General features: G+C 36.9%; 1 protein-coding gene across 1 annotated transcript in view; it reads left to right on the top strand.

Annotated features, from left to right (window-relative positions):
- Positions 1–403: 403 nt before the first annotated feature.
- The window catches only part of NRK (Nik related kinase), a 147,686-nt gene continuing 122,564 nt past the window's right edge, over positions 404–25,525 (top strand). The window contains exons 1-2 of the mRNA XM_078065456.1: positions 404–460; positions 8,451–8,516. Of these exons, the coding sequence (XP_077921582.1) occupies positions 404–460; positions 8,451–8,516 (123 nt within the window). The remainder of the gene's footprint in view (positions 461–8,450; positions 8,517–25,525) is intronic.

The raw sequence follows: 25,525 nt of genomic DNA, 5'->3' as shown, positions 1-25,525 counted from the left end.
GCCCACCTGGCGACGTGACGCTGCACCAATCCTCTTCGAGCTGCTCCCGGGGGGGCCCCCCTCCTTGTACCGCCCCCCTCCCCACCCTGAAAGAGGCGCACCCTGCCGGAGCAGACACTGCGCTCTTGCCCGTGGAGCACCCCTCTAAACTTCTTGGTCTCCAGGACAGACGCTCAGGCTCGTCTCTCGCCTTAGCCAAACTTGCTTTCCCGCCTCTCAAACTCCAACTTCCCTCCACTCCTAACTCTTTCCCTCCACTTTCCCCTCCTCTGTCTCCCAAGCCACAAACCCCGGTCCCCTGTTCCTTTCCCCGTCCTCTCCCTTTTCAACTTCTTGTCCGATTCCACCTCAGACTACCCGAGCGTGCCTAACTCAGTCGCCCGCTTTCGATCGGCTCGAAGCCATGGCGGGACCTGGGGGTTGGAGGGACAAGGAAGTTACGGATCTGGGCCACTTGCCGGTGAGTAGAGGACGCCCATCGCCTCCGAAGTGCTCTTTTCTGCGGGTTCTGAGCACTGGGGTAGGAGAGGGACATCCGCAAGCTGGGCTAGGACAGGACTTCGACGGGGCCGCGGGTGCGGGAAGGGACCCGGGAGCCGGCTCGCCGAAAAGGCGCCCCCCAGGCACCCGGGCCACGCCAAACTCATGAAAAGGCGAAGGGACGGGGGTGGGGGAGAGAGAAGAGGTGGAAGTGGTGCGGGCCCTAAACTACGGGACATTTTCTAAATGTGGCCCGTTTTGTCTAGCGGTGCTCGGGTACCTGTTCTTGCGGGGCTCGAGGAGAGACCAAAGAGCACGACGACGCGTGGCTTCCTGAGAGCACTCTTCCCTGTCACCCCGCCGCCCTGTCTTTTGCTTCTTTTGCCAAAGGAGATGCCCACTCCCGGAGTTACCTTTACCTCTAGGTGACAGCGGGCTAGAAAATTAAAACGTTGGAGTCTCACTTCTCTCACTTTGTAATGGCGCTTTCTAAAACCTTATTCTGCTAGGGCACTGTTCCCGATTTAGTATTGCAGGAGCAAAAGCACTCGACGCCGCTTAGGGAAGAAGTGGATTCTGCACACCCCAATTTAAAAAAGAAAATATTGCGCTCACTAACTAACCAGAATTAACTTTTTCTCATGGTTTTCGTTTGTGGATTCTCTTTTTTCTGAATGCCCGGCTTTCCTCCAGAATTGTAATTGATTGGTGAGCTATTATCGCTGTCGTTATTAGTAGACTTATTATTTTAGCAGTGGCGTTTATTTCATTGGCATCTGGTTTCTGGCAGATATTGGATCCCACCCAGCTCCGTTCTTTAAGTTCCCTTTTTAGATTGGCATTTCACTCGCACCCTCTCTTGAATGCAAAGGGCCCCTGGACTCTGAAAGGGAATAAGCATGCACCGTGCTGGAATGATCGCCAGGCAACTATAGTTCAGGGCAGTGGCCTGCTTGCTTTGGGAAAAGCTAAATATTAACCTTGAGGTTATAGGACTATTCAAAGTCGCGGTGCTTTAATTTTATACATATTTGGCATTTAAAGATTGTGTTCTTGATGAAGGCAGGCACCTGTCCTTATCAAAAATGGGGCATTCCACAAGCCTCACCTATATAATTTTACACTAGAATGGTGTAGAGGAGGAAGTGATGCACGTGGGTAACATTTTAGCAAATTGTGCTCAGCCTTACAAAAAAGGAACTTCAATATTGACATGTTAAATTGCATATATTAGCATTGTTGTTATTGATACAGCTTTATAAAATAAATCTACAAACTTTTTAAAAGTTAGATCTTTTTTCACCTTGCATATATGAGATTTCTGGGATGTGAAGGCCTCAATTGGTGGTTTCCTTTCTGAGCAGAATTTTCATATTTCTACTAGGTTTACTCCCAAGTAAAAGTGTAAAACCAACGAATAAAATGTTACCACCCATCTCCAACAGTCTCTATGTAGGGTGGGGGAAAGAGGAAAAAAAGCAAACTAGGGCAAATATGTGAAACCACAAATAAGCAAACTGAAATAACCATTTTTTTTTCTAAAATTGACTAAAGAGAGGAATGGGAAAGACCTCATAGAAATGATAGAGCAGGGAATTCCAAACCCAAGGGGGAAAAAAGTTTTATTGCCACAAAAAAATGGGGGGAAATGGCCCAGACTAACTGACCCGGTCATGGCCCTGGGACATAAGAACTTGGTGAGAGCTGAGGAGATAAGGGGAAAGGCTGCAATCTTTACACTGCAGTTCAGTGGGATATTAGTTTTCTGGGGTTTTGTAGGGGTGTGGAGGGGAGAAAGATGAGGTTGGTTTTTAATGTAGGAATAGGGAGAAAACAAAATTTCACGAAAGTCTCATTAAGTCCTCAGCTTTGAACAATTTCTAAATTTCTATTATGCAGGATTTCATTGTGGAGGTCTTCATAGCAAATTATGAATATTTGAAAAAACTATGCCTAATTCTCCCCTCTCCCCAAACATCCAGGTCTAAACCCTAAGAAATCTAGCAGAAGGGTAGTACTCCCTTTAGAATTTCCTTACCGTCTAAATTTTAGAGATGCAAAAAGTTCAAGTTGCTTTGGTCACTGAGATATATTTTAATGATTTGAGATTTCTTTGCATTTGACTTATTTCCTGAGTTTCTGAGGAAGTAAAAGTAAATGAAGAGGTCAAAAAGACATCGAAGCTAGCTGGTTGGAAGTTTGCATTTTGATGCAAAGTAGATGATAAAGCAAAGAAATCTGCTTATGGTGGGATCTCTTATGATAATTATCTTCAATATAATTATCCTCATAATATATGAAGGTCAGAAAGTTGGCATCAATCAACACCAAATATACCAATTTGGCAATAGCCAGATAATGAGGGGAGATTCAGACTTTGGTGTTTCACACTGAGCAAAACATAATCTTGCAAATTTTAAAATAATTAAATATGGGTTTAGTTTAAGATTGATATATTATGTCCTTTGTGGGGCTGGCCAGCTAAATGACCACAAGGCAAGGACCCTTGGGAGTGGTCAGCCTTGGCTGTGCAAATTTGGATTTAAAGAAAGTGGTGGAAGGTTATTTGGTATTTTTGTTATTAGATAGATATTATTTTTAAACCTAAAATAGTAAGCAAGAGTGAAAGCTGGGGAAGCAAGAGGCGGGGGAGGGAATTGTTTAACCTTTTTTGCATAATGCCTTAAAGTTAGAGACATAAAATAAGAGAGCCAACATAGGAACCAGGAAATGACAGGTCAGCCATATTTAATTAAGAGGTACTGTAATTTTTTTCTGATTTACTATTGAATAAATATCTCCTACAGGTGACAAAACAAAAAAAGAAAGTACAGAGATTTGTGGTTTGTGCTTCCTTTTTGAAAAGAGAATTGCAAAGCCTTTTCTCTTTATGTATATCTGGGGGGTGTGTGTTTGTGCACACACATATGTAGTATTATTTTCACCTTGCCTGCCAGCAATACCTGGGTGTGTGTGTGTGTCTCCCTCCCCCCATATATATAAAGTGTATATATATATATACTAATATATATAAAATTGATATTATATATATATTAATTTTTTCCTCTAGTATGCCTATGTCACTCAATCCTTGGGACTGGAAACTATTTCTTCATCTCCAAATCTGGCATGTCTTTCACTATGATAGTCTCCTTTGCCTTCTGTGCCCAGTATGGTTATGACATTCCTCATGGCTGTGGCCTTGGTATTTGACACTGCCATGTGTAGTCCTAATCTATATTGGGGTCAGGATTAGACAGGCCTGGAGGACAGTAGTGGCAGAGGTGATCTGAAATAGCACATGATCCAAAAACTATATTTGAATTACATTAGGTTTATATTTAAATATAACTGTCAGCTCTCCCAGTCTTCCACCACCCAGACCAAGCCTGCTTTCCATACTCAGTCATGAGAACCTTCCCACTTTACCAAGTACCTTAGCCCCCTGTTTTGAAGCAGTTTTACCTTCTAGTCCACAAGTATTGAAACTTTCAGCATGTCCTCCATTATGTATTTCAAGCATCACCTCAGCATGACATGGTACTTCAATCTATTTTCTCAGTCTTTTTTCACCCAATTTGTAGAGCAGTGGGTTTTACATTAATGCACAAGAATAATGCACAAGAATCATTTGGGGGATCTTGGGACCCATCTTCAGAAATTCTGATTTCATAATTCCATGGTAGGGACAAGGTATCTGTATTTTATTAAGATTATTTTATTCTTAAGTAATCTCTAAACCTAATGTGGGGCTTGAACTTACAACCCCAAGATCAAGAGTTGCATGCTGCTCCGACTGAGCCAGCCAGCTGCCCCAAGTAATCTGTATTTTAAACAAGATTCTCCAGATGATTCTCAAGTAGGGAGAGTCTCTACAGTCCATAGTTTGAGAAACACTGGTCTTGAGGAAGAGATTTTTCCTTTCTAAATTTTCCACTTGAATTGTGAATCCCATTCGTCCAACTATCTCTGAAACTCACTCTGGCACTTACTGTGTTATATATGTCATTTTCAGGTTTTTCTCTTCATAAACTTTTCATAAAATCTCTATTTCTAATATTTAAAACAAAAAAAGAAAAGCCTCTGCTATTCCTTCTAGGTGCTGTGCAATCTTTTCCCTTCCTTTAGCTGTCTGAATAATGGCTTATGTTCCCTAGTTCTCTTTCTTTATTGCCCTAAATCTAAAATGTATTGCTACCCATATTGACCACTTATCAGTTCCTTTTTGTTCTTAATTTCTGCTATATTTGGTTCTGTTGATAAGCCTCTGCTTTTGAGTCTCCTCCATGACCAGTAAACACTGCCTTCTAGTGGTTCTTTTTCTTCCTGTTACCCCCCACCCCTATCCTTAATAAAATTGTCCATCAAGGTACTCATTCCTCCCCCGCCTCCTTGAATTCAGAAGACAGAAACAACTCCTGAATATTTTGGGTTTCAGGGAATAACCAGACTAAGACTTTTAAGTTGCAGGAGATATTTTATTTAGGTACCTAGAAAATATAACAAAGGTGTAAAGTGTTCGCCCAGCATTTTATGGTTCAAAAATGTTTTAAGACTTAGAATTTTTATAATTTCCTTTGAGAAAGGCTTCTATAAAGTAGGGTTTCTTGTTTACTGACCATTTTTAACTAAATAGAACACCAAAGCATATGAAACTGTCAAATAATCTTCAAATTATTGTAGCAGGCATAGATATAAAGACCTTTCCTCTGCTGGTTTTATCTCAGAGTGGCAGGGCAGAGAAGAGGACCAAGTAATTATGGAGACCCCTCTGATGTGGACTTTTTAATTTCACAGATACAAAAAAAAAAAAGATTCTTTTTCAACGTTTCCTTCATTGGGAGCCCAGAATAAACTTTCTCTATCATTCAGTGGAAAGTCTGATATAAGAAATTGGGTAATAGTACCCTACTAATAATTAGCACAGTTCCTCTCCCCTTGTTTCCCAGTCTGAAAATCATTTAGTCTTGAAAGATACTAGTGTGGAGATGGGGAACAAAAATATTGCATAAAACTAAGGAAAAAAGTACTCTTAGTAAAGATGAATACTAAATTGAGCTGTCTTTAAGAACAGAAGAAAATTTTTTATAACATTCTTTTTTTAAATGTGAGCATGAGGAGAATTACGATGTTTTGGTCATTTGTGAGCAGGAAAGCATTTCCAAACAACATTTCCAAACAACAAACAATGAATACAGATAAAATAAGGCCTCCAAGAATTCCACAGGTATTTTATTATCCCTGTCCATTTCTTTGGTTTTTTTTGTTCTAGTAATTAAATACCTGAGTTCAAATATGAGTAAAGTATTATACTTTTGAAGGCTAGAAAAAGGCTTAAAGACATTTAGGACTTTTGTGCTAAAGATTCAGAAATATAGTTGTTCATATAATATAGTAATTCTCTAATACGTGGTATTTTATTCAGCTAAAATGTAGCCTTAACTATAACAAAGAATGGATTACCGATAGGAATCAGCTAACACATTTGATTCTTTTGACATGTGGCCAGAGGTTGTTCCTCCAGAATTAATAATGTCTAATATGAATCCCTTAATAATATCCTTCAAAGAAATATGCTAAAGTGATAAAGTCTTTAAGCCAAACCTTAGCAACTCCTTTGTTGGTTAACTTTTCTTCCATAAATTTTTCAATGAGTTACAATAACAATGATATGCTTAATATCAAGACCACTGTAACAATTTATTTTTATTTTTCTTAAATTCTCAAAATTATCATTTTAAATAACTTTTATATTTTCATTGGGATTATGTTCCCTGAACTATTTGGTTATAATAATAGAGTGCATATTGTGACATTGATGATGACTTTAAGAAAGTAGGCTGCTGTTTCTCTAACAGTGTTCATATCAAATCCAATTGGGATTTTAGGACATTAGAATCTGATTTTTTTCCTATAGAATTTTAAAGCTAGAAAATAGCCTAACACAAAACCTTCATTTTATATGTGTGAAAACTAAGTCCCAGAAAGAGTAAATAACTCCTCCAGAGTCATATAGTTAATTAATAGTAGAGCTGGGGCTAAACCTCCAGTCTCCTGACTCTGTCCAGTTGAATACTTATTGACTGAAGTAATCCCAGAGCTGTGTCATTTTCCTATGACAGTTTTGTTAGATTACACATATGCCCTGACAGTTTTAAGAAATCCATTATTTCATTCATATACATTGCATATCCTCAATAGTTCTTCTGTTTAGCTCACATTTGTCACAATGATAAAAATGTTTCAAACAAGGTTAAACGAAGTTTGTGTTTATAGAATGTGCCTTTTATATAAGGCATGCAAATCTCTAAGGATTTGCCAATGATCCTACCACTTTGTGTATAAACTGGCATCTACTTGTACCTCATTTTGGTTTTGCTAATATAGCAAAATAAGATGCTAAACTAAAAGTTTAAGTAGTGATAAAATTCAAGAAACCATGTTTTGTGGTGAATAAGAAAGGGATATCCATAGTAAAGGTAAAGAGGCAATATGGAAATCTTAGGAATCTGTCCACAAACATCTTTACTTGTCTCCTATAATGCCACATTCGGGGTTAAGATACAGAAAATATCATCAGGGAATTTGTGCCATGAAAAGGTATTCAGGTAATGCAAAAATTAACTTAAAAATAAACAAATCCCCCAACTGTCTAGTTAAAAAAAAAAAAAACCTGCTGTGTTTTAATGCCAAGCTCTTGCTTTGTTATTCATATATATATATATATATATATATATAAAGATTTTATTTATTTATTTGACAGAGAAAGAGAGAGAGAGAGAGCACAAGCAGGGGGAGTGGCAGGCAGAGGGAGAGGGAGAAGCAGGCTCTCCACTGAGCAGTGAGCCCGATGTGGGACTCGATCCCAGGACTCTGGGATCATGACCTGAGCAGAAGGCAGACGCTTAACTGACTGAGCCACCCAGGTGCCCTCATATATATATATTTTAATTTTTAAAGAAAATCTGATTTTATTGACTTATCGTGGTTCAAGACACTGTGCATATTCTTTTGGGGGGCATTTTATTTATTTATTTATTTATTTATTTATTGAAGTATAATTAACATACAGTGTTATGTTAGTTCCAGGTATGCAATATGGTGATTCAATAATTCTATACATCACTCTGTGCTCATCATGATAAGTGTACTCTTAATCCCCTTCACCTACTTTACCTATGCCCCCCACACACTGGCCTTCTGATAACCATCCGTTTGTTCTCTGTATTTAAGTCTGTTTTTTTGTTTGTCTCTTTTTTTCTTTTTGTTCATTTGTTTTGTTTCTTAAGTTCCATATATGAGTGATATTATATGGTATTTGTCTTTCTCTCTCTGACTTATTTCACTTAGCATGATACTCTCTGGGTCCATCCATGTTGTTGAAAATGGCAAGATCTCATTCTTTTTCATGGCTGAGTAATATGCTCATTGTGTGTGTGTGTGGGTGTGTGTGTGTGTGTGTATCCACACACCACATCTTCTGTTACTCATATTTAGAGGTGATATTTTTTTTCTCAAGAATTACTGTTATGTAAATGAACTGTCCAGACTTTGTATCCAACATCTCTACTCATCATTGCTGTATGCTAAACTTTCTGCCTGTCTGGTTAGTACTCAAAAATAAATTTTAAAAGAGTGTCAATTCTAAGTAGATAAATATATTTCTATTTCAATAATTGTTCTAATTGCATTATGAATATGCTTCAACTAGACATAATTGTATGCATTTTACAGGTTTGTAATCATTTGTTATACAACTGCTTAATGTTCATGTCATTGTTTCTTTTCCATAAATGACTATACTCTGTCCAGGAAAATTGTGACATGTTTATTCATTTGGTAAATGACATTTAGGTTCCTCCTGTGGAAATTCTAAGGAAGCAAGGCAGATTGGAGATACAATTATAGATAGTTGAATACTTGCCTACTTTTCCAAGAAGATTGACAATTTTTGTTCTACATTTTTGCAGGATCCAACTGGAATATTCTCACTGGATAAAACCATTGGCCTTGGTACTTATGGCAGGATCTATTTGGTAAGTGGAGTTAGATTATGTATTGGTTCTTCATTTTCTAATAACAATGATTGCAAGTGAAAACCCTACATTGCAGAACAAATAATGACAAAAACATTTCACTCTGAGAGATAAATCAAATTAAGATAGCTCAGTGATATCTGTGAGAAATTATTACAGAAGAAATGGATTGGAAATCTATAGCGAACCAACAGACCAAACATAAGATCTAAAAATTATTAGCAGAAAATTAATAAAATAATCAACAGAAAAGGGAATTAATTCAAATAAGATATACCTAAATAAAAATATCATTTGTTTTATGTTATACATCCATACCATTCAAATTACATTCAACTTTTAAACTGAATTTTACAAAAATGAACATTTCCACAACATTTTATATCATACTGTGTGTATGTGTGTGCACATGTGTGTGACCGAGTTAGCCAAATAATCTAACAAGAAAAACTCTGCATTTATTTAATGATTATTTATTACACACAAAGTATGTGCTGAGCACTGTCATAGTCTCTGGAGATAAAGTGATGACCAAAACAGATGATCTCTGTTCTTCCAGGGCTTATGGTCTAGAAATGTGTAAGTGATTAAATGTGTGTATGTGTTTGGGAAGGACTGGGAGAGGCACATATACTATATATGTAAGCATACACATAACTGTATATTTGCAGCTATAATATATTCCTTGTGTGGTTGTTGAGGACAATGTTGATGCATTCTAGGTAAAGCAGGGATACTCTTGAGGGCTGGCTTGGAGACGGGGTTACTTTAAAGGCCCTATCACCTTCATCACCTTCCCCCACTCTCTAGTATGGGGATTAGACATTTTCTGTCTTTTATGAGGTTCTGTACAAATGCAGTGTTCCTTTTCCTCAAGCCTGTCCCTCAAAAACCAAATCAGTCTCTCTAGGCTGATCTTTACTGTAGACTAACCACAGGTCCTCTACACTGGGTTGTATAGAGGTGTCCTGGTATAGGTCCAGTGGAAGGGGCTTCTCTCTAGTTTAGACAAGGTTGCCCTCTGCTTGCCAAGCCTTGTACCTTTAGGTTACATCTGCCTAGAAGGGGCTTTAAAAAAAAATTCATGTACCTAAGTTGGGGTAGGGGAGATCTTGAAAATTTGCACAGAAGTACCTATAGCACCAAAGCTGAGTAGTAAACGTAGCACTGTGGAAGGTTCCTAAAAGCAGAAAGAACCTGTGAGTATAGGGAACAGAGAGAATGCCAATATTCATGACACTTTTTTATTTTTTATTTTTTTTGGGGGGGGTACTATTTATTTTTTTATTTTATTATGTTATGTTAATGACCATACATGACATCATTAGTTTTTGATGTAGTGTTCTATGATTCATTGTTTACATATAACACCCAGTGCTCCATGCAGTACGTGCCCTCTTTAATACCCATCACCAGGCTAACCCATCCTCCCACCCCCCTCCCCTCTAGAACCCTCAGTTTGTTTCTCAGAGTCCATAGTCTCTCATGGTTCGTCTGCCCCTCTGATTCCCCCCCCCTCTAATTTTTCCTTTCCTGCTATCTTCTTCTTTTTTTTTTAACATATAATGAATTATTTGTTTCAGAGGTACAGGTCTGTGATTCAACAGTCTTACACAATTCACAGCGCTCACCATAGCCATGACACTTTTTTAAAACCATTTTGATTTTACCTTTTAACAGAATCAATAAGCTGTAGACAGTGATGTGATACAAATGCAAATATGTTGTTTATGCTACCTCATGTGCGTTTCAGGCTTAATAATTAGTTAACAATTGTGTGATGTAGGTGAATTTTGCTACCATATACATAGATACGTACGCCTACATACATAGAAGTTCTTCACTTCTTTGTTATATTTACAATCTCTATGACTTCGTACCCATTTTAAATCCTGAGGAGTGTGTGTGTGTGTGTGTGTGTGTGTGTGTGTGTTTAAGTGTGCGTGTGTGCTTCTGTATTTTTTATTTGAAGGAATACAGCTCGCTCCATCACCAGATTTTAGGAATAAAAACAGTCATATGAGGTAAAAAGTAAAGGTAAGGTTAGATAACACAAAAAGATGGTTTCTCATCGTCAGTCATCAGAACTGTGGTGCCATAAAAAGAAGAAAAGTCAAGAGGGTAAAAGGTGAGTTGTGCATGGTAATTCCTTTTTTTTAAACTAGGGTTTATTGAGGTATAGTTTACATTTGATAAAATTTGCCCTTTTAAATATACAATTCTATGAGTTTGGACTAGTCATGTAGTCATTTAGTCATGTAACTATCACCAGAATCAAAATTTTTCCAACATACATTTTAAAATACACAGTATACCTTCAAATAGTATTCTTCAAGTAATACTTCACTGTGTGCTGACTCAGCTTGTGTAGTATGGTTATATTTGTTATTTATTTTATCTTTATGTGTGATATAAACCCACAATACTATTACTTTGTTCCCTATACTTGATACTATTACTTTTTATTTAGTTAATTATCTTTTAGAGCAATTAAAAAGAAGAAAAAATTATTTTTTATTCATTTGAATCCATTCCTGGAATTTTAGTTTCTTTGGGCAAATCCAAATTTCTATACTTCTTAAGCCTGAAGAATTTTCTGTAATGTTACATATAGTGCAGAGCTTCTGGTAATGAATTCTCTGCCTCGGTTTGTGTAAAAATCCCTCATTTCTTCATTTTTGAAATATATTTACACTGGATATAGAATTTTATATTGATACTTTATATTTTTCTTTCAGCACTTTAAAAATACCACTCTTTTGTCTTCTGGCTTGCATAGTTTATGAAGTCTACTGTCATTCCTATCTTTGCTCCTTTGTATTTTTCTTCTTACTGATTTTAAGACTTTTCTCTTTAACTTTATTTTTTAGCCATTTAAATATGAAATGTCTAGGGTTTTTGTTTTGTTTTGTGTGTGTGTCTGTGTGTGTGTGTGTGTCTTTGGTGGGCTATTTATCATCCTTGGGGTTCTCTGAACTTCTTGGAGATGTAATTTGACATATTTTATTTTGGGTGGGAAATTCTTGACCTTTATCTCTTCCATTTTTTTTTTTTTGCTTTATTCTCTTTCTTCTCCTTGTGGGAAACCGATTTTATATTTGTTAGGCCATTTGATATTAACTCACAGCTCTTGGATTCTCTATTCTGTTTCTTATGTGTGTGTGTATGTGTTCATGTGTTTATTTGCTTTTATTCTCTTTCCTCTTTGTGTTTCACTTTGGATCCATTATTTCCTATCTTCAGTTTTACTGAGTCCTTTCTCAACTTTTTTGAGCCAACTGATGAGACTGTCAAAGGCATTTTTTAGCTCTTTTACTGTTTTTCATTTCTAGCATTTTCACTTGACTTTTATAGTTAACATCACTGCTGAAATCTCCACTTGTTCATGCATGTTTTCCATATTTTTCACTAAAACCTTTCATGTATCAATTATAGTTGTGTTATATTTTCTGTCTCATACTTTGAATATCCAAGTCATCTCTAAGGCTGGTTATATTGATTGCTTTGTCTCTTGAGAGTGAGCTTTTTTTTTTTTTTTTTGCTTGATTATTTGTTTCTCAAAATGTTTGTTTGAATGCCAGACATTGCTGGTAGAACAGTAGAGATTGAAGTAAATAGTATTTATGCCTTGAAATAGGCACTCTTCTTCTTCTAGGTCATTAATATGGGAGGTTGAGTCAATCTAATAAGATGAGCTATGTTTGGGTTATGTTGTTGCTATGGTTACCCTCAGTTCATCACCAGGTTCAAGTTCCTCTGTTACCATGTGCTTAGCATGGTGGTGGGGTTCTCCATTTTCCTGCTCTACCCTCAGCTTTGGACCTCCCCTGTGCATCTGTGCTTCAAAGAGATTCTTCATGCTCCTGTGCCTCCCTAATGGTATGCTGGTATTGCTTCTTATTAAGTGCTTGTTAGTCTGGGACAGGGAGGAGTTCTCTGTTTTCTTTCTGGTGTGGGACAGGGAGGAGTTCTCTGTTTTCTTGATTCAACCTCAGCCTTAAGCAGATCCTGTGCCTCTGGGTCATGGAAGTGGGACTTTCTTAGTTATTCTTTCCCTCTGCTAGTGGTAGGATATTTCTTAATGGTCTGGGCCCAAGACTAATTCCTGCCCCTTCCCAGAAGTAGAGGAATTATTATTTTTTTTTTTTACATTTCCCCAGCTGCAGTAGGTCTTCCTCTATGCCCTGCGGGGAACAGTTTGCTGCCTTTCCCTTAAAGCTCAGGGCTCTTATTCTTTAGGGAGAAAAGAATTGGACATGGTTTCATGTTTTTCCTACTGCAATGGCTTCTCCTCTCTACTAGGTCAGTACTGTAAATCCATGGAGAAAAGCCTGTGAGTGTGTATAAATTCCTCTTATATCTATGGCTAGCTCCCAAGGGTATTGTACTCTCACACTAGCCCATACCTGGCCTTTAGCAGTTCTTTAAAAATTTAGCTGAATTCTTTATACCACCTTCTATGATGACCTTGCCTTTCCCCTGCAGCCACAGGTAAGCCTGTGCTCATGTTCCATCTCTCCTTGCAGATGTTTATCTTTCTTCAGACATCAGGCTAGGTGGTTGCCTTGAGACCTCTCTCTGGGTTCAGTAAAAGTTATGATTTTGTAGATTATTCAGCTTTTTCTGTTGCTAGGGTAGGGGTGACACTCTTTCCAGCTTTCCACATTCTCATCGGGAGCCAGAAGTCCATGTCAATTCCTTTTAACTGAATCTTCATGAAGCACCTACCATATGCTAGGTCCTGTACACATTTGTAATTCCTAAGAATTTTTTTTGTATTATCATATACTTTTTTTATTATGTTATGTTAATCACCATACATTACATCATTAGTTTTTGATGTAGTGTTCCATGATTCATTGTTTGCGTATAACATTTTATATGTACCTATTCAGATCCAGAGATAGAGAACACTTTCCACCATCACATCTTCAAAGCAGAAAGCTCTGTGTTACAGAAGATAGATGATTACAGATGCTTTACTTACATTAGACATATTTTCCTTTGTCACTCATTGATGTGACCTCTTTTTCTCTACCTCAAATTAATTTCCTTACGTAAAAAGTCTTGGGATGGTGTTATTGTAAATCAATACCTCCTTCATGGAAAATAATCTTGAGTATATAGAAAATGCTTTTAAAATATTTATACTTTTTATGCCAATAATTCCACTTTTGGAAATCTATGATAAACACTGAAAATGTAGAAAAAGCATAAAGATTTATTTTAGCAGAAAAGTAGCAGAAAAGGGTTTCCTTTGGAACCAGGCAGACCTGATTCAGTACTTACTTGGCCATTAATTGGCTATGACCTTAAGCAAGTCACTTAACCTCTGAGTATACATTTCCTTATTTATAAAATGGAACTAATAACACCTTATGAGATTTGATAAAATTTAAAAACAGTGTATTACTGTTGCTATTATTTGTGAAAAGACAAATTCGGCAAAATCCTAAATAGTAAAAAATAAGATGAAGTAAATACCTACTCAGTCAATTTCATTGCTCTGAAAATCAATGTTTATGAAGATATCTAGCAGCATAGAACTATCTTTAATATGTTAAGCAAAGTATTCCATATTATTATATGTACCCTCTGATTACAGCTATGTTTAAAAAACATGCATGTGAAAAATGGTAAATTAAATAGCTAGAATAGTGAGATAATGCATGTAATTTTCTATTTCATATTTTTTCTATTCTGTATTTCTAATGTTTGTAATGTTATATTATTTAGGTAAAGAACGTACATATTTGTATATATATATTAAATATATACATGTGTATGTATGTATTAGACAGTAACAAATGCTGTATAAATACCCTGTACAACAAAATGGAAGCATGATACCATTCAAAATTAGTGTCAGAGTGACTCATAGAGTCCTTTGCTTTTTCAGTGCTGCCAACCACATCCCCTGCTGGTGTTTGTTTTGGTTAAGGTCTCTCCAATGTCTTCCAGCTTGTTTCCAAGGCCTTGTTCTCTGGCAGGTTTCCAGCTGTCTGCTGAGGTCTGTGCACATTGAAATGAAGGCTGAGTTGCACACTCCACATTGTAACCCTTTTACTTTCCTGCTTTTTCTTCTAATTAGATGCCTATCTTTCTACACTCTCCCACCTCCTGCCAGTATAAATCTCACTTAAAATAGTGGGTTTTATTTTTCTTTCTCTTTTTCAGGAGAAAGTACTGTTCTTCCTTTTTCCCCCTAGTAGAGTCATAAAATATAGTTTTCTCTTCACCTTTAGCTGCTAGTCTCATAGCTTATGAGTTGTCACTTGATGTAGAGGAATATTTAGAATTTTCCCATGTGAGACCATATTAGTAAAAAGAAGGTAGGTTAGAACTTGTTTTTTAAAGATACTATTAGAAAATTAAACAGTTTCCCAAAGAGCAATGTACACAGAGAGACCACAGTTATTTTATGAAATATTAAGAAGGAGACCAAGAACCTTTAGGGTAGCATAGTGAGTGGCAAACTGACTCTTCCGCTAACTGGCACTATACATATAACTTGACTTTTCTGGGCTAATTTCCTCAACTATAAAATAAATGTGTTAGACTAGATAATCTCAAGGGTTTCTTCTGGCTTTTTGACAATACACTTAGCATAGTGCCTAGAACTCAATAAAATGTAAACTATTCTTATTCTCACTGTTATCAGCATACTTGTAACTGTCTTATATCCCCTTTACCATCTTGCAAAATAGAAGTTGCTTATTGGCTGTTAGTTGAAGTAGTTCCTCATTTCACCAAATAAAATGATTGTCATTTTTTTCCTATTCTTTCCTCTACCATTTGATAAAAAGACCTCATATTTTAGCTCAGTAATTACTATAGTAGCAATGAAAAGATAAAACTGGGTAGCAGGTGTATTGGGAAGGTAGGGTATTTCATTATATGTTACTGTTAACTAACACCATTTTGTTAAGCAGAATACTAGTAGGGTAAGACAGATAACTGAATCTCCAAAATGAACCATTTTGCCTTGAGCTTCATGAAGTCTTTACTGCACCTTTAATCTCAATCATCCGTTCCCATGTTGCCATTTGCAGGTGGTGAGGGCAGAAAAGGCAGTAGGAAAAGGTTTAAGGCAACCATTTCAAGCAAAGGAAAAATTTACCTGAAATAGGGTAAACCTCTTATAATTGGGTCTAGAGCTTAATTGTCACATGTGCCTGGTACTTAACTGGAATGAAATTAATGCTGGCAGAAGGAAAGGACTGCCCCAAATATCTTATTGTCCTAAAACTTAAAAATATACCCTGGGTATCAGTAAACATTTATCCTTGAGAGATAGTAGAAGAGTCATCTGCCCCTTGGTAGTCAGCAGATTAAGTCAGATGCATGAAAGTGTGGCATTACAATCACAAGCAAATTCCTGAATTGCTTGCACTCTGGAAGTACACTGTTGAATAAGGAAATTTCCTTTCAAAACACTGTCAAATGTATCACTCTTAAATTTGTTTTTTTAAATCACTGCTTGACACATTACTTTTACTTGGAAATCTCACCAGACAGGTCAGATTTAGGTTTATTAATTACATTTTCTGGATTTGAAGTTGGAGCAGGGAATGGGAACAGAAAGGCAGGAAAGAAATGTCCTCAAAGTTGATGACATAAATTTATGATATTTTAAATTAAGTTTCAGAAACATGGTGCTGACATTTGGGTTGCCTGGCCACTAGGCCTATTGGATAGGGGTTTGAGTATTTTTCCTTTTAGGCTGAAATTATACTGTTTATTTGCCTACCAAATGTCTAGCACTGTGAATGCTTTCTTTTTAGGTAGGAAAGTTTCCTCACATCCTTGCCATTTTGCAAATATAGCTCAATTAAATCAGCCAACAAATATTGCTTGAGCGCCCATAAAGTGCATAACACTGTGCATTTTATTATACATTGCAAGCCTCAGAAGCAGGAGCTGAAGCTGAAGCTGAAGCTGCCTTGAGGCTACAGGCTTACTAGGTTGTGGTTCCTTTCTAGTGCAGTACCATAAGTCCAGAGCCCTCTCTTGGTTCTGCCTTTTTCTTGTGGCATTGCCTCCTAATGATAATATGCCTCAAAAGTGGGGCTAGGCCTTTTTAAACTAAGCCTCCTGCTGTTCTACATAGGAAATATTAAATTTATCCCTTAAATAAAAACATTGCTTTGAATGTTCAAAATTTTCCATAATAAAAAAAATTTAAATTCATCAAATGCCTACTATGTCCCAAGCACTGTCTTAGTCACTAGGGGCTAGTTAGAATGATCAGAAAACATTGGGGGGGGGCTTATATTGATTTAGTTTTAGGAGACATAAGGAAGGAGGTTATTTTCCCTATAATTGTGGCCTCTACATTTGAGGAGGGAGTGATATATAACAGGAAGGAAAGGGAGAGGTAGGGTGAGATTGGGCAAAAGGAGGGAGGAATTAGGGACGTCAGTTTTTTTGTTTTGTTGTTCCCTGAGTGTAGAAAATATAATGAAGCTTCTAACTAAGACTCCAAGAAACAATTTTTTTTTTTCAATAAGAGAACTGAGGTTGAATATTTGTAATGGGAGTGAAAAGAACTAATACAGGCTAAGTAAATTGAGACTCAGGGGACCAAATTAGTGGAAGGTACTGAGGTTTAAAGGCCTTGGGGAAAAAAATGGAATATTTCTATCTTGACCATGATATCTCTCCGGCTGTGGAATATAACCTAGGCTCTGAGTTGTAGGCTTGTCTTTTTCTTTTTGTTTTATACCAGAATTTACTTCTGCCTCCTGATAAATCTTGAGGGAGGAAGAAGCAATAGCATCATAGATCCAAAAGGTGAAAGTAAGAGTTATATGTGGCATTTGTGCTCTTAGGAGGCCACAGTTAATTTTTTCACAACTATTCTAATCTGTTTAATAAGTTCACAGATATACATGGTGAGAAATTCAAATTCTATATTTGGTGTGTTGTGGTAATGCAAAAGTTATGATCACATATCTTTGATTTCTAATTAAGTTGATTTTACGAAGTTGTTCTAGGGATAGAAAAGACAAATTCAAATGTGTGGAGACAAATATGTATTTCTAAACAAAATCCAAGACAAGTAAACTATAGCATTGTGTCTTTGGTCAATTAGATAAGAGCATCCCAATTATAAAAATGTTTATAAAATGTAAGTATAAATCTCTGTGGGGGAAATAATACAGTTACTTAAAAACAGATATACAAAATTGCACAATTGATGCTTAGTTTATACACTTAAAGCTCTTTCTAATTTATGAGTCCTAGGAAAATTTATGTGGACAAGCTTTATAAACCATTTTATTTTTTAAGACTTATTTATTTATTTCAGAGAGAGAGAGAGAGAGAGAGAGCATGAGCAGGAGGGGCAGAAAAAGAGGGAGATAGAATCTTAAGCAAACTCCACGCTGAGTGCAGAACCCCACACGGGGCTCAATCTCATGACCCTGAGATAACGACCTGAGCCATGGAGCCCCACACAGGGCTCAATCTCACGACCCTGAGATCATGACCTGAGCTGAAACCAAGAGTCAGGTGCTTAATCAGCTGCACCACCCAGACACACTTTTATAAACCATTTTAAAGAGAGATGGAAGTGAGTGGGAACAGTGGTAGAAACATTAATGTACTCTGTGTCTAATACACTAAAAATTTAGGTTTGTTTTATTTTGCATATACATATACATATATATTTATATATACTATATATGTAGAGGTATGTACACATGTACATATATGTATATACAGACATATATACAAATACATGTATGTGCACAATATACTATATCTTTGTATGTATATATAAGTTATACTACATAGAATATAAATTATATATATCAATATATGGATAAATAGATAGGATTGTGGTCAGATTCTCAGTAAATTCAGTAAAGGTGGTTGAAGAATCAAGAGTTCTTGCTTTCCTTGATCCGCTATTATCTGATCACTAAAAAATAGATAGGTTACCACTACATTTTATGAAACAGACACTTTAGAAAATAGCGTTTAGGCAGTTCTAACTCTTGAAATAAGAAAGAGTCCTAACTTTGTTTTAAGAATTTCCAACATCCTACCAAAATTGTGTATCTGTGTCTAAGGTAGTTTTGTGAGTGATGCTAAAATTGCATTTAGAAATGAATGTGCCATGGTAGCTCTCTGGAGGTGTCAAAGAAAAAGCGGAAGCTCTTACATTTTTATGTTGCTGGGACTATACTGAAGGCAGGTTCTTACAAAGAGGTCTGTGAGTAGAATTGTGCTAAAATATCAAAGAATATCAGAATGTATAAGCAGTTTTTTAATCTGCAGTCTTATTTTTTCCCTGCTCAGCTACACCCAGGTTATAACAAAATTCGCCTCCACCAGAGCATAGAGAAAGAGAGGAAAAATTAGGTATAAATTGTGTGTCATTTCAGTTGGAGAAAGAATGATATAGAGGTAGTTTATGTGTAATTTGTGTTGGAAAAACAGGAAAGCTCCTTTTAGGTATGTCATTTATAGGCAGAGTCCCTTTATGAATAGGGAAAGGAGGTTGGATTATTCAGGGTCCCCTGAGGGAAAAGAAGATTGATTATATTCTAAGCACTGCCAGTAACATTTTGTATAAATCATTAACTCTGAAGAGAAACAAAACAAAACAAAACAAAAACACCACCATAATCAAAAAGGACAAGTTTAAGAGTTCTCACAGAAGGATAGCTTTTTTTTGGCTCTGAGAAAAAAATAAAATCAAATAAAAGTAGTCGGTATACAAATTGGATGAGGAAGGAGAAAGATGGAGAATGAAATTTTAGTCACTTTAGAGAGAGTGAGCTTAATGTCCTAAAAGTGGATAACATTTATTGAATGCTTACATTATTCTTAGTGTTTAATTTGCATTCTATCATTTATATTTCCTAAGAGGGTTATGACATGGGCACCATTGTTATCATCATCCTCCCATCTTAAAAACTGAGGATCCAAGAACTTGAGTTACTAAACAAGTTCACAAAGCAAGTAAGTTGCAAAGTCAGGAGTAAAACCAAAATTTGTCTGGCTCTTAGGTTTGTGCTCTTTACTATATTATATTCACCTCAGCATATACAAGCCAGAGTCAAAAAGCATTCAACTAGATCAGCCAGTTGAAAAAAAATATCTGCCCAAGTATAAGAGTATATAGGAACCTGGTGAACTGAGGTCAGTTATGAAGACTTTTCATGATGTGTCCCTCAGCATATTTGTTTCCTTCATGACAAGCACTAAGACACACTCAAGTCCGAGGAACTTTTTCTAGGATTTAGAATTTCAGAAGTGGACAGGAACAAATGAGATGGCCTTTGAAGGACACTTGAAGCTAAGGACTAAATTCCTACTCAGACTCTTGAAAGCCCTAGGAAAGCAGAGATTGCTTGCTGTCACTTCTTTATTCTTTTCTAGTGAGCAGGGGTCTGTCTCCAGGGCCAGAGGCTTTATGCCTCAATTACTGCTCTTAATGGGAGCCCCAGAGAAGAGAGAGACAACAAAGGATAATTGAAAGTTAGTGCCTCTCAAAGATAAAACAGAACTTCAGCATCCCCTTTGTGGATGATTGGTTTCTGATTGGTAGGGATATTAAAAATTAACAAATTTTAAAAGTTTGGGTATTTTCTAACAGATGCATTTCTAGGAACATGGGTGAAAATTAGATAGATAGATAGATATAATTTAGGGTAGGAACGTGGGTGAAAATTGTATATATACATATTTATAAATTATATATATATAATTTAGGGTACCTATGTATGTTCCCTGCCTAACAGTAGAATTTTTCCCAGAGTCTACGCTGGAATAAATTACATGTAGGGGCTAAGTGGCTATAGCTTGAAAGGTTAGAGGCTGGCAGAAGAAGAGAATTGAGCAGGTGGATGGAGGCAGATTTAGCACTGAGGTGAGGAAATGTATATACCAGGTGTGCTGCTTAAGTAAAATTCTCCGTACATCGTCCCATCAAATGGGCATACAGGTTTCAACAGAACTTACATCTTGAGGCTTTCCTGTGGTTAACCTCTACAAGAATTTTGCAAGCTGCCAAGTTCCTCCCACTTTGTCACAAAATAAAGTGTTGGAATGATAGCAGAAAACCAGCTACAAGTCTTGGAGTGAATGCTTAAGAATTTATTAGTCTTTAAAACTAGTTTGAAATTTCTTCAGCAACAGACAGGAACTTTTTAATTTTGGCTATCCCTCCAGAGCACCTAGTAAAGTGCCTTGCACATAGTAGGCACAGGGCGTAAGGGATATATGATAAGCAAAATTTGCAATGTAGATGTAGTATGTTTTCTATTGCCTACACTCATTTTCTCCATTTATTATCAGTGTTGTCATCGTACAAGTAGGTATTATGAAAAAATTAGATGTCTCCAGAAAATCTATGTTAATCACCTTTGTAATCCCTTTGAAACTAGCAGAATACATATGGGTGCTTGGCACAATTTCTTGTGGGATGTGTACAAAAGTGACCCCCTCCCAAATGACATATTTTAACAGGCGCTCTCTGCAAATGTGCCTTGATGGAAAGAATTGACTAATGACACCCTGCTAAGCCAATGCTGGAGACAGGTTGGCCTTTCAAAATTATACCACCTAAGTAACTTTCTACCCTGACGAAAAAAAAAAGGTGTCACTGTGTAGAGATAAATATTTCCAAAGGATGGAAATATTAGCCTTACGTTTTTTTTATTACTTTCTGCTGAATGAGTCATTTAGGAAGTTTGAAAGAGTATATTTTTTCTCAGGGTACTGTAGTTTGCTGTAGTGTTGTTGGCATGGCCAAGTATAAGGATGGTTTCAAGAGAGTCTCATACCTTCAGGAAGATGTCTAAAACATGTGCAAATATTTCCTGACTTGGAAGACTGGCAGCCGTTAGAAAGAAAAACACATAAATAAGAGCCTACAAATGTCCTTACTTCTCTTAGCCTTCTACCCACGCTTGCCAGTTGCTGTAATGGGTTTTTTAACTACCTTAAATTTTAGTAAGTTTCAAAAAAAAAAAAAAATTAAATACCCCTAAATGTTAAACTCTAAAAGTTTTAGTAATGTGGATTTTGCACACACACACACACACACACACACACATGCACACACACACATACACATAAATACATACATACATACATACACATACACACTGACCAACTCTCCTTGGTTTGTTGGGTACTTTTCTAGTCCTGTGTCCTAGGGAACTTCCATCAGTCTAGGACATCATACATATATCCTTGATTTATGTCTTTTAACACTTGAGCAACATATTGTAATGAGTAAGAGTTGTATCCTCCCCTCAACTGCACTAAGGATGAAACTAACAGATGTGACAAGAAAAGTGCAAACTAATTTAAGAAAAGTGGAAAACAGATACAGATATATCATATTTGTAGGGAGCATAGTCTATGTTCACTCCAGTCAGGACAATGTGAAAATTGGTTTGATTAATTTCTTCACCACCACCACCACCACCACCACCACCCCCTCCAAAAATACACAGACAGAATTAATTGACTGGTTTTTTGACAGAAATTACTGAAATGTTTTTTGGCATCTAGTACAAACAGCCTTACTAAAATGGAAAATGGGTGTTCTACATTGCTTCAAAAATGTTTTCTAGAAGAGACTTCTCAGGCAGATTTTAATGCTTGGACTTCAAGAGAGGGAGATTAGGGAAGCACAGTTAACTGTCAACCTACCTCCCTGAGGCCCTTCAGATAGGATGCTCTGGTATGAGGCCAGAACTTTCTAAATTAACCTCCCCCGGCCCCCTCAACCTTTTTGGATCTGGCAGTGGTGTAAGTGATAAGTGAGTTGGTTTGGAAGAGGATTTACAGAAACCCATTGGAATATGGCCAGTTGATTTATTCAGGATAATTTGTTTATAAGAAATAAATAGCAAAGTAACTATTTTTTATGGTTCTATTGAGGCTAAGTTGTGAAACCTTCCTTGCACTCTACAGATCAGAAGAATTTGTATTTTTTTAAATAGGCAAAAGATCTGCCTCTCTACAGCAGCTGGTATATATAATTATGTGCTCTCAACTCCTTTACAAATACTTATTTCTTTTGAGTTCTGTTGGTGCTCTGAATTACCTTTCCATTTACCCAAATTTTATATATCATTATGCACTTGGTAGAGAATTACAATGCAGTTAAGGTAGCAGAGATTCAGTGCCTGAGAATGTATCTCAGGTTTATATAGAAGCAAAAGCTGCTTGAGTCTTTAAGGATGCAGTTTACCCTCCATTTGCATTAAAACCTGCAGAATGAGATGTGGACCCAAGCAACTTCACTTGGCCCAATCAAACTTTCATTTTAGAAAGGCTATGAGGGCAGGGGCTAGATAATCTATACTGCTTTTTTAATTTTCCCTGTAGTAGCACTGTGCTGAATCAAATTTTGTTGCTTAATTCTACATTTTGTAGTTTTCTTTATTTGAATCTTATATTCCAGGGTCCTTTATAATCAGGTAGAGGGATGGGGGAAATGGAGAGAAGAATGGTAGGGAAATAGAAAGACTTTAGAACTAGGGTTGCCAGGTTAGACAAATAAAAATACAAGATGCCCAGTTAAATTTGATGTTAGATAAAGAACACATTTTTGTGTGTGTTGGTGTATCCCAAAAGTGTATACTTATACTAAAAAATTACTTGTTTATTTGAAATTCAAATTTAACTGGACTTGTCCTGTACTTTATTTGCCAAACTTATCTAGAACCAACTTTATCTGGGTCACAGATCTGCCACCTGCCAACCCTGTGTTAAGAAATAAGAGGAAGATTATTCCTCTTACCTGATGTGATATGGCAGAGAATGCCAGTTCATCCTATCTAAGAAGATGCCAAAGAGTGGGGAGGAGGTGATCTTCTGGGCCTAAAACAGTGACCACTCCTCCCTGCTTCTAGCAAATGTTTGGTATTACTTTCAAAGTTCTATAGCAAAACTGCTTTGCTGGTACTTGTAGGGGCCACTGAGTTCAAGTGACTAATTCTGTCCTTACTGAGGGGTTGAGTAGGGGAAAGAAGGAGAGTTTTCTCTTTGACAGGCCAAGAAGAGCATTTTGCCTGCTCAGTCCCCTAGGCTAGAGAAGAGAATCAAGATCACTTTTTTTCCCTCCCTCCAAAAGTGGAAGGGCTCTGGGCTGCTGACTTGATTAGTCATTCTCCAGTTTTATCATGCCTAATATGGTTCCAAGAACCTAGTGTGATTGCAATCAATAGCAATCAATGATTTTTGTTTTGTTTTGTTTTTGGTGAAAGACCTTATGTTCCTCCATTTCACAGGCCAGGCTATCACTGGCTACAATCTACAGACTGTTCACAGAAAGACCATTTGTTATTTAGAGCCCTGTTTCATGTGGTCCATTTCCTTTGTGAGTTGTGAGTTAAATCATTCATTTGGCCTGTGGTATTGGGAGGCTTACCTTAAGGAAGGATACATGGGGCATGACTGATCTACAGTGCAAAGTAGAGGCAGACTGTCACCAGAACTATTTAAATCCAGCCATCATATCAGGCTGCTCCTAATTCCCTCAGGATGGCTCAGAGAATATACTACCTCTTCTTTCCCTTTTGTAGATAATCTTTCCTCAAGGACAGCCGATAATCTGTAAAGGAATAATGCTTCTGTAGATTTTGTGAAGATCCTCGAAAAGGCAGCAATATACTTAATGTCTCCAGCTGATGTGACATTGTTGTTATGCCCTCTCTGGATTTGCCAAGAGTCCAGGTAGAGAGGGAAACAGGGCCTGAAACAGTGTCATTTTCTTCCAGCTTTCCCAGGGACTCTATTTGCTGGAACTTCTACCATCATCAACTTTTTCTAGAGCTTCAGGAAAAAATAGTTCCTAAATAAGAAGTGGAGAAAGCCATGTACTATAATGTAGAGATACAAAATAAGTTAGTCTTCAATTCTAGCCAGTAACAATTCAAGTTAACATTAAGAGTTTACTATATACCAGACACTATTCTATATACTTTATAGGCATTAACTCCTTTGATCCTCATAGAAATCCCATAAGGTATAAATGTTATTTTCATTTTGTATATGAAAATGAGGCATAGAGAAATTAAATAACTTGTCTAAAGTCATGCAGTAAGTGGTTAAGCCAGGTTTGAAACCAGATCTCTCTGGCCCACAAAGCCCTCACCTTTATGCTATATAAAACTACAAGAGGAGGAGCACCTGGGTGGCTCAGTTGTTAAGCAAGCATCTACCTTCAGCTCAGATCATGATCCCAGGGTCCTGGGATCGAGCCCCACATTAGGCTCCCTGCTTTGCGGGAAGCATGCTTCTCCCTCTCCCACTCCCCCTGCTTGTGTTCCCTCTCTTGCTGTCTCTCTCTCTCTGTCAAATAAATAAATAAATCTTTAAAAAAAAAACTACAAGAGGATTGCTAAGTACAATTTCTACATGATATTGTTGGATCCATGAGAACCTGGAAGGTGGATCCACCAGGCCCCCAGGGAGTGTTTATGATGAAGCTCCAGTGTATGCAACACTCCCAGTTTCAGTAGCATTATTGTTTTCCTCTAGTCAGTCTTGGAGAGCCTTTCTGATGAAGACAGAGAGAATTAGAGAATTATTTCAGTCAAATGACAAAGCCAAATTACATGGTACATTTTACAGGGAACATTAGAAGCTACATAAGAAATTAATTAGCCATTTACGAAGTGCCTGTTCTGAATAGTAAATATTTAAGAAGGATTCAATTTAATTTTCTCACTGAGAGGTTTTTATTTTTAAGAATAAATTTTATGTAAAATCTTTTAACAACAAAGTGTCTGATGCACATATAGGTTTTAGAACCAACCAGAACAGAAATAAATTAGACATGCTATTAATATTGTGCTATACAATTTCAAGGGGGAAAGCTCTTTCCTCAAAAAACTAGACAGGAGACATATCATTTAAAAGACTAACCCCTTTAATGAGGGCCCTGGCCAGGAAGGTATTAGTTTAGGTTCATGGAATAGATTCTAAGTAGTCAGCTAAAAATTCATATAGGAACTTACTTTGATACAAGTTTAAAA

This window comes from Halichoerus grypus, chromosome X (genome assembly GCF_964656455.1).
Source record: "Halichoerus grypus chromosome X, mHalGry1.hap1.1, whole genome shotgun sequence".
In the NCBI taxonomy this organism is placed as follows: domain Eukaryota; kingdom Metazoa; phylum Chordata; class Mammalia; order Carnivora; family Phocidae; genus Halichoerus; species Halichoerus grypus.
The sequence above is the reverse complement of the archived record's forward strand: the minus strand, read 5'-3'. Positions and strand labels throughout refer to the sequence as shown.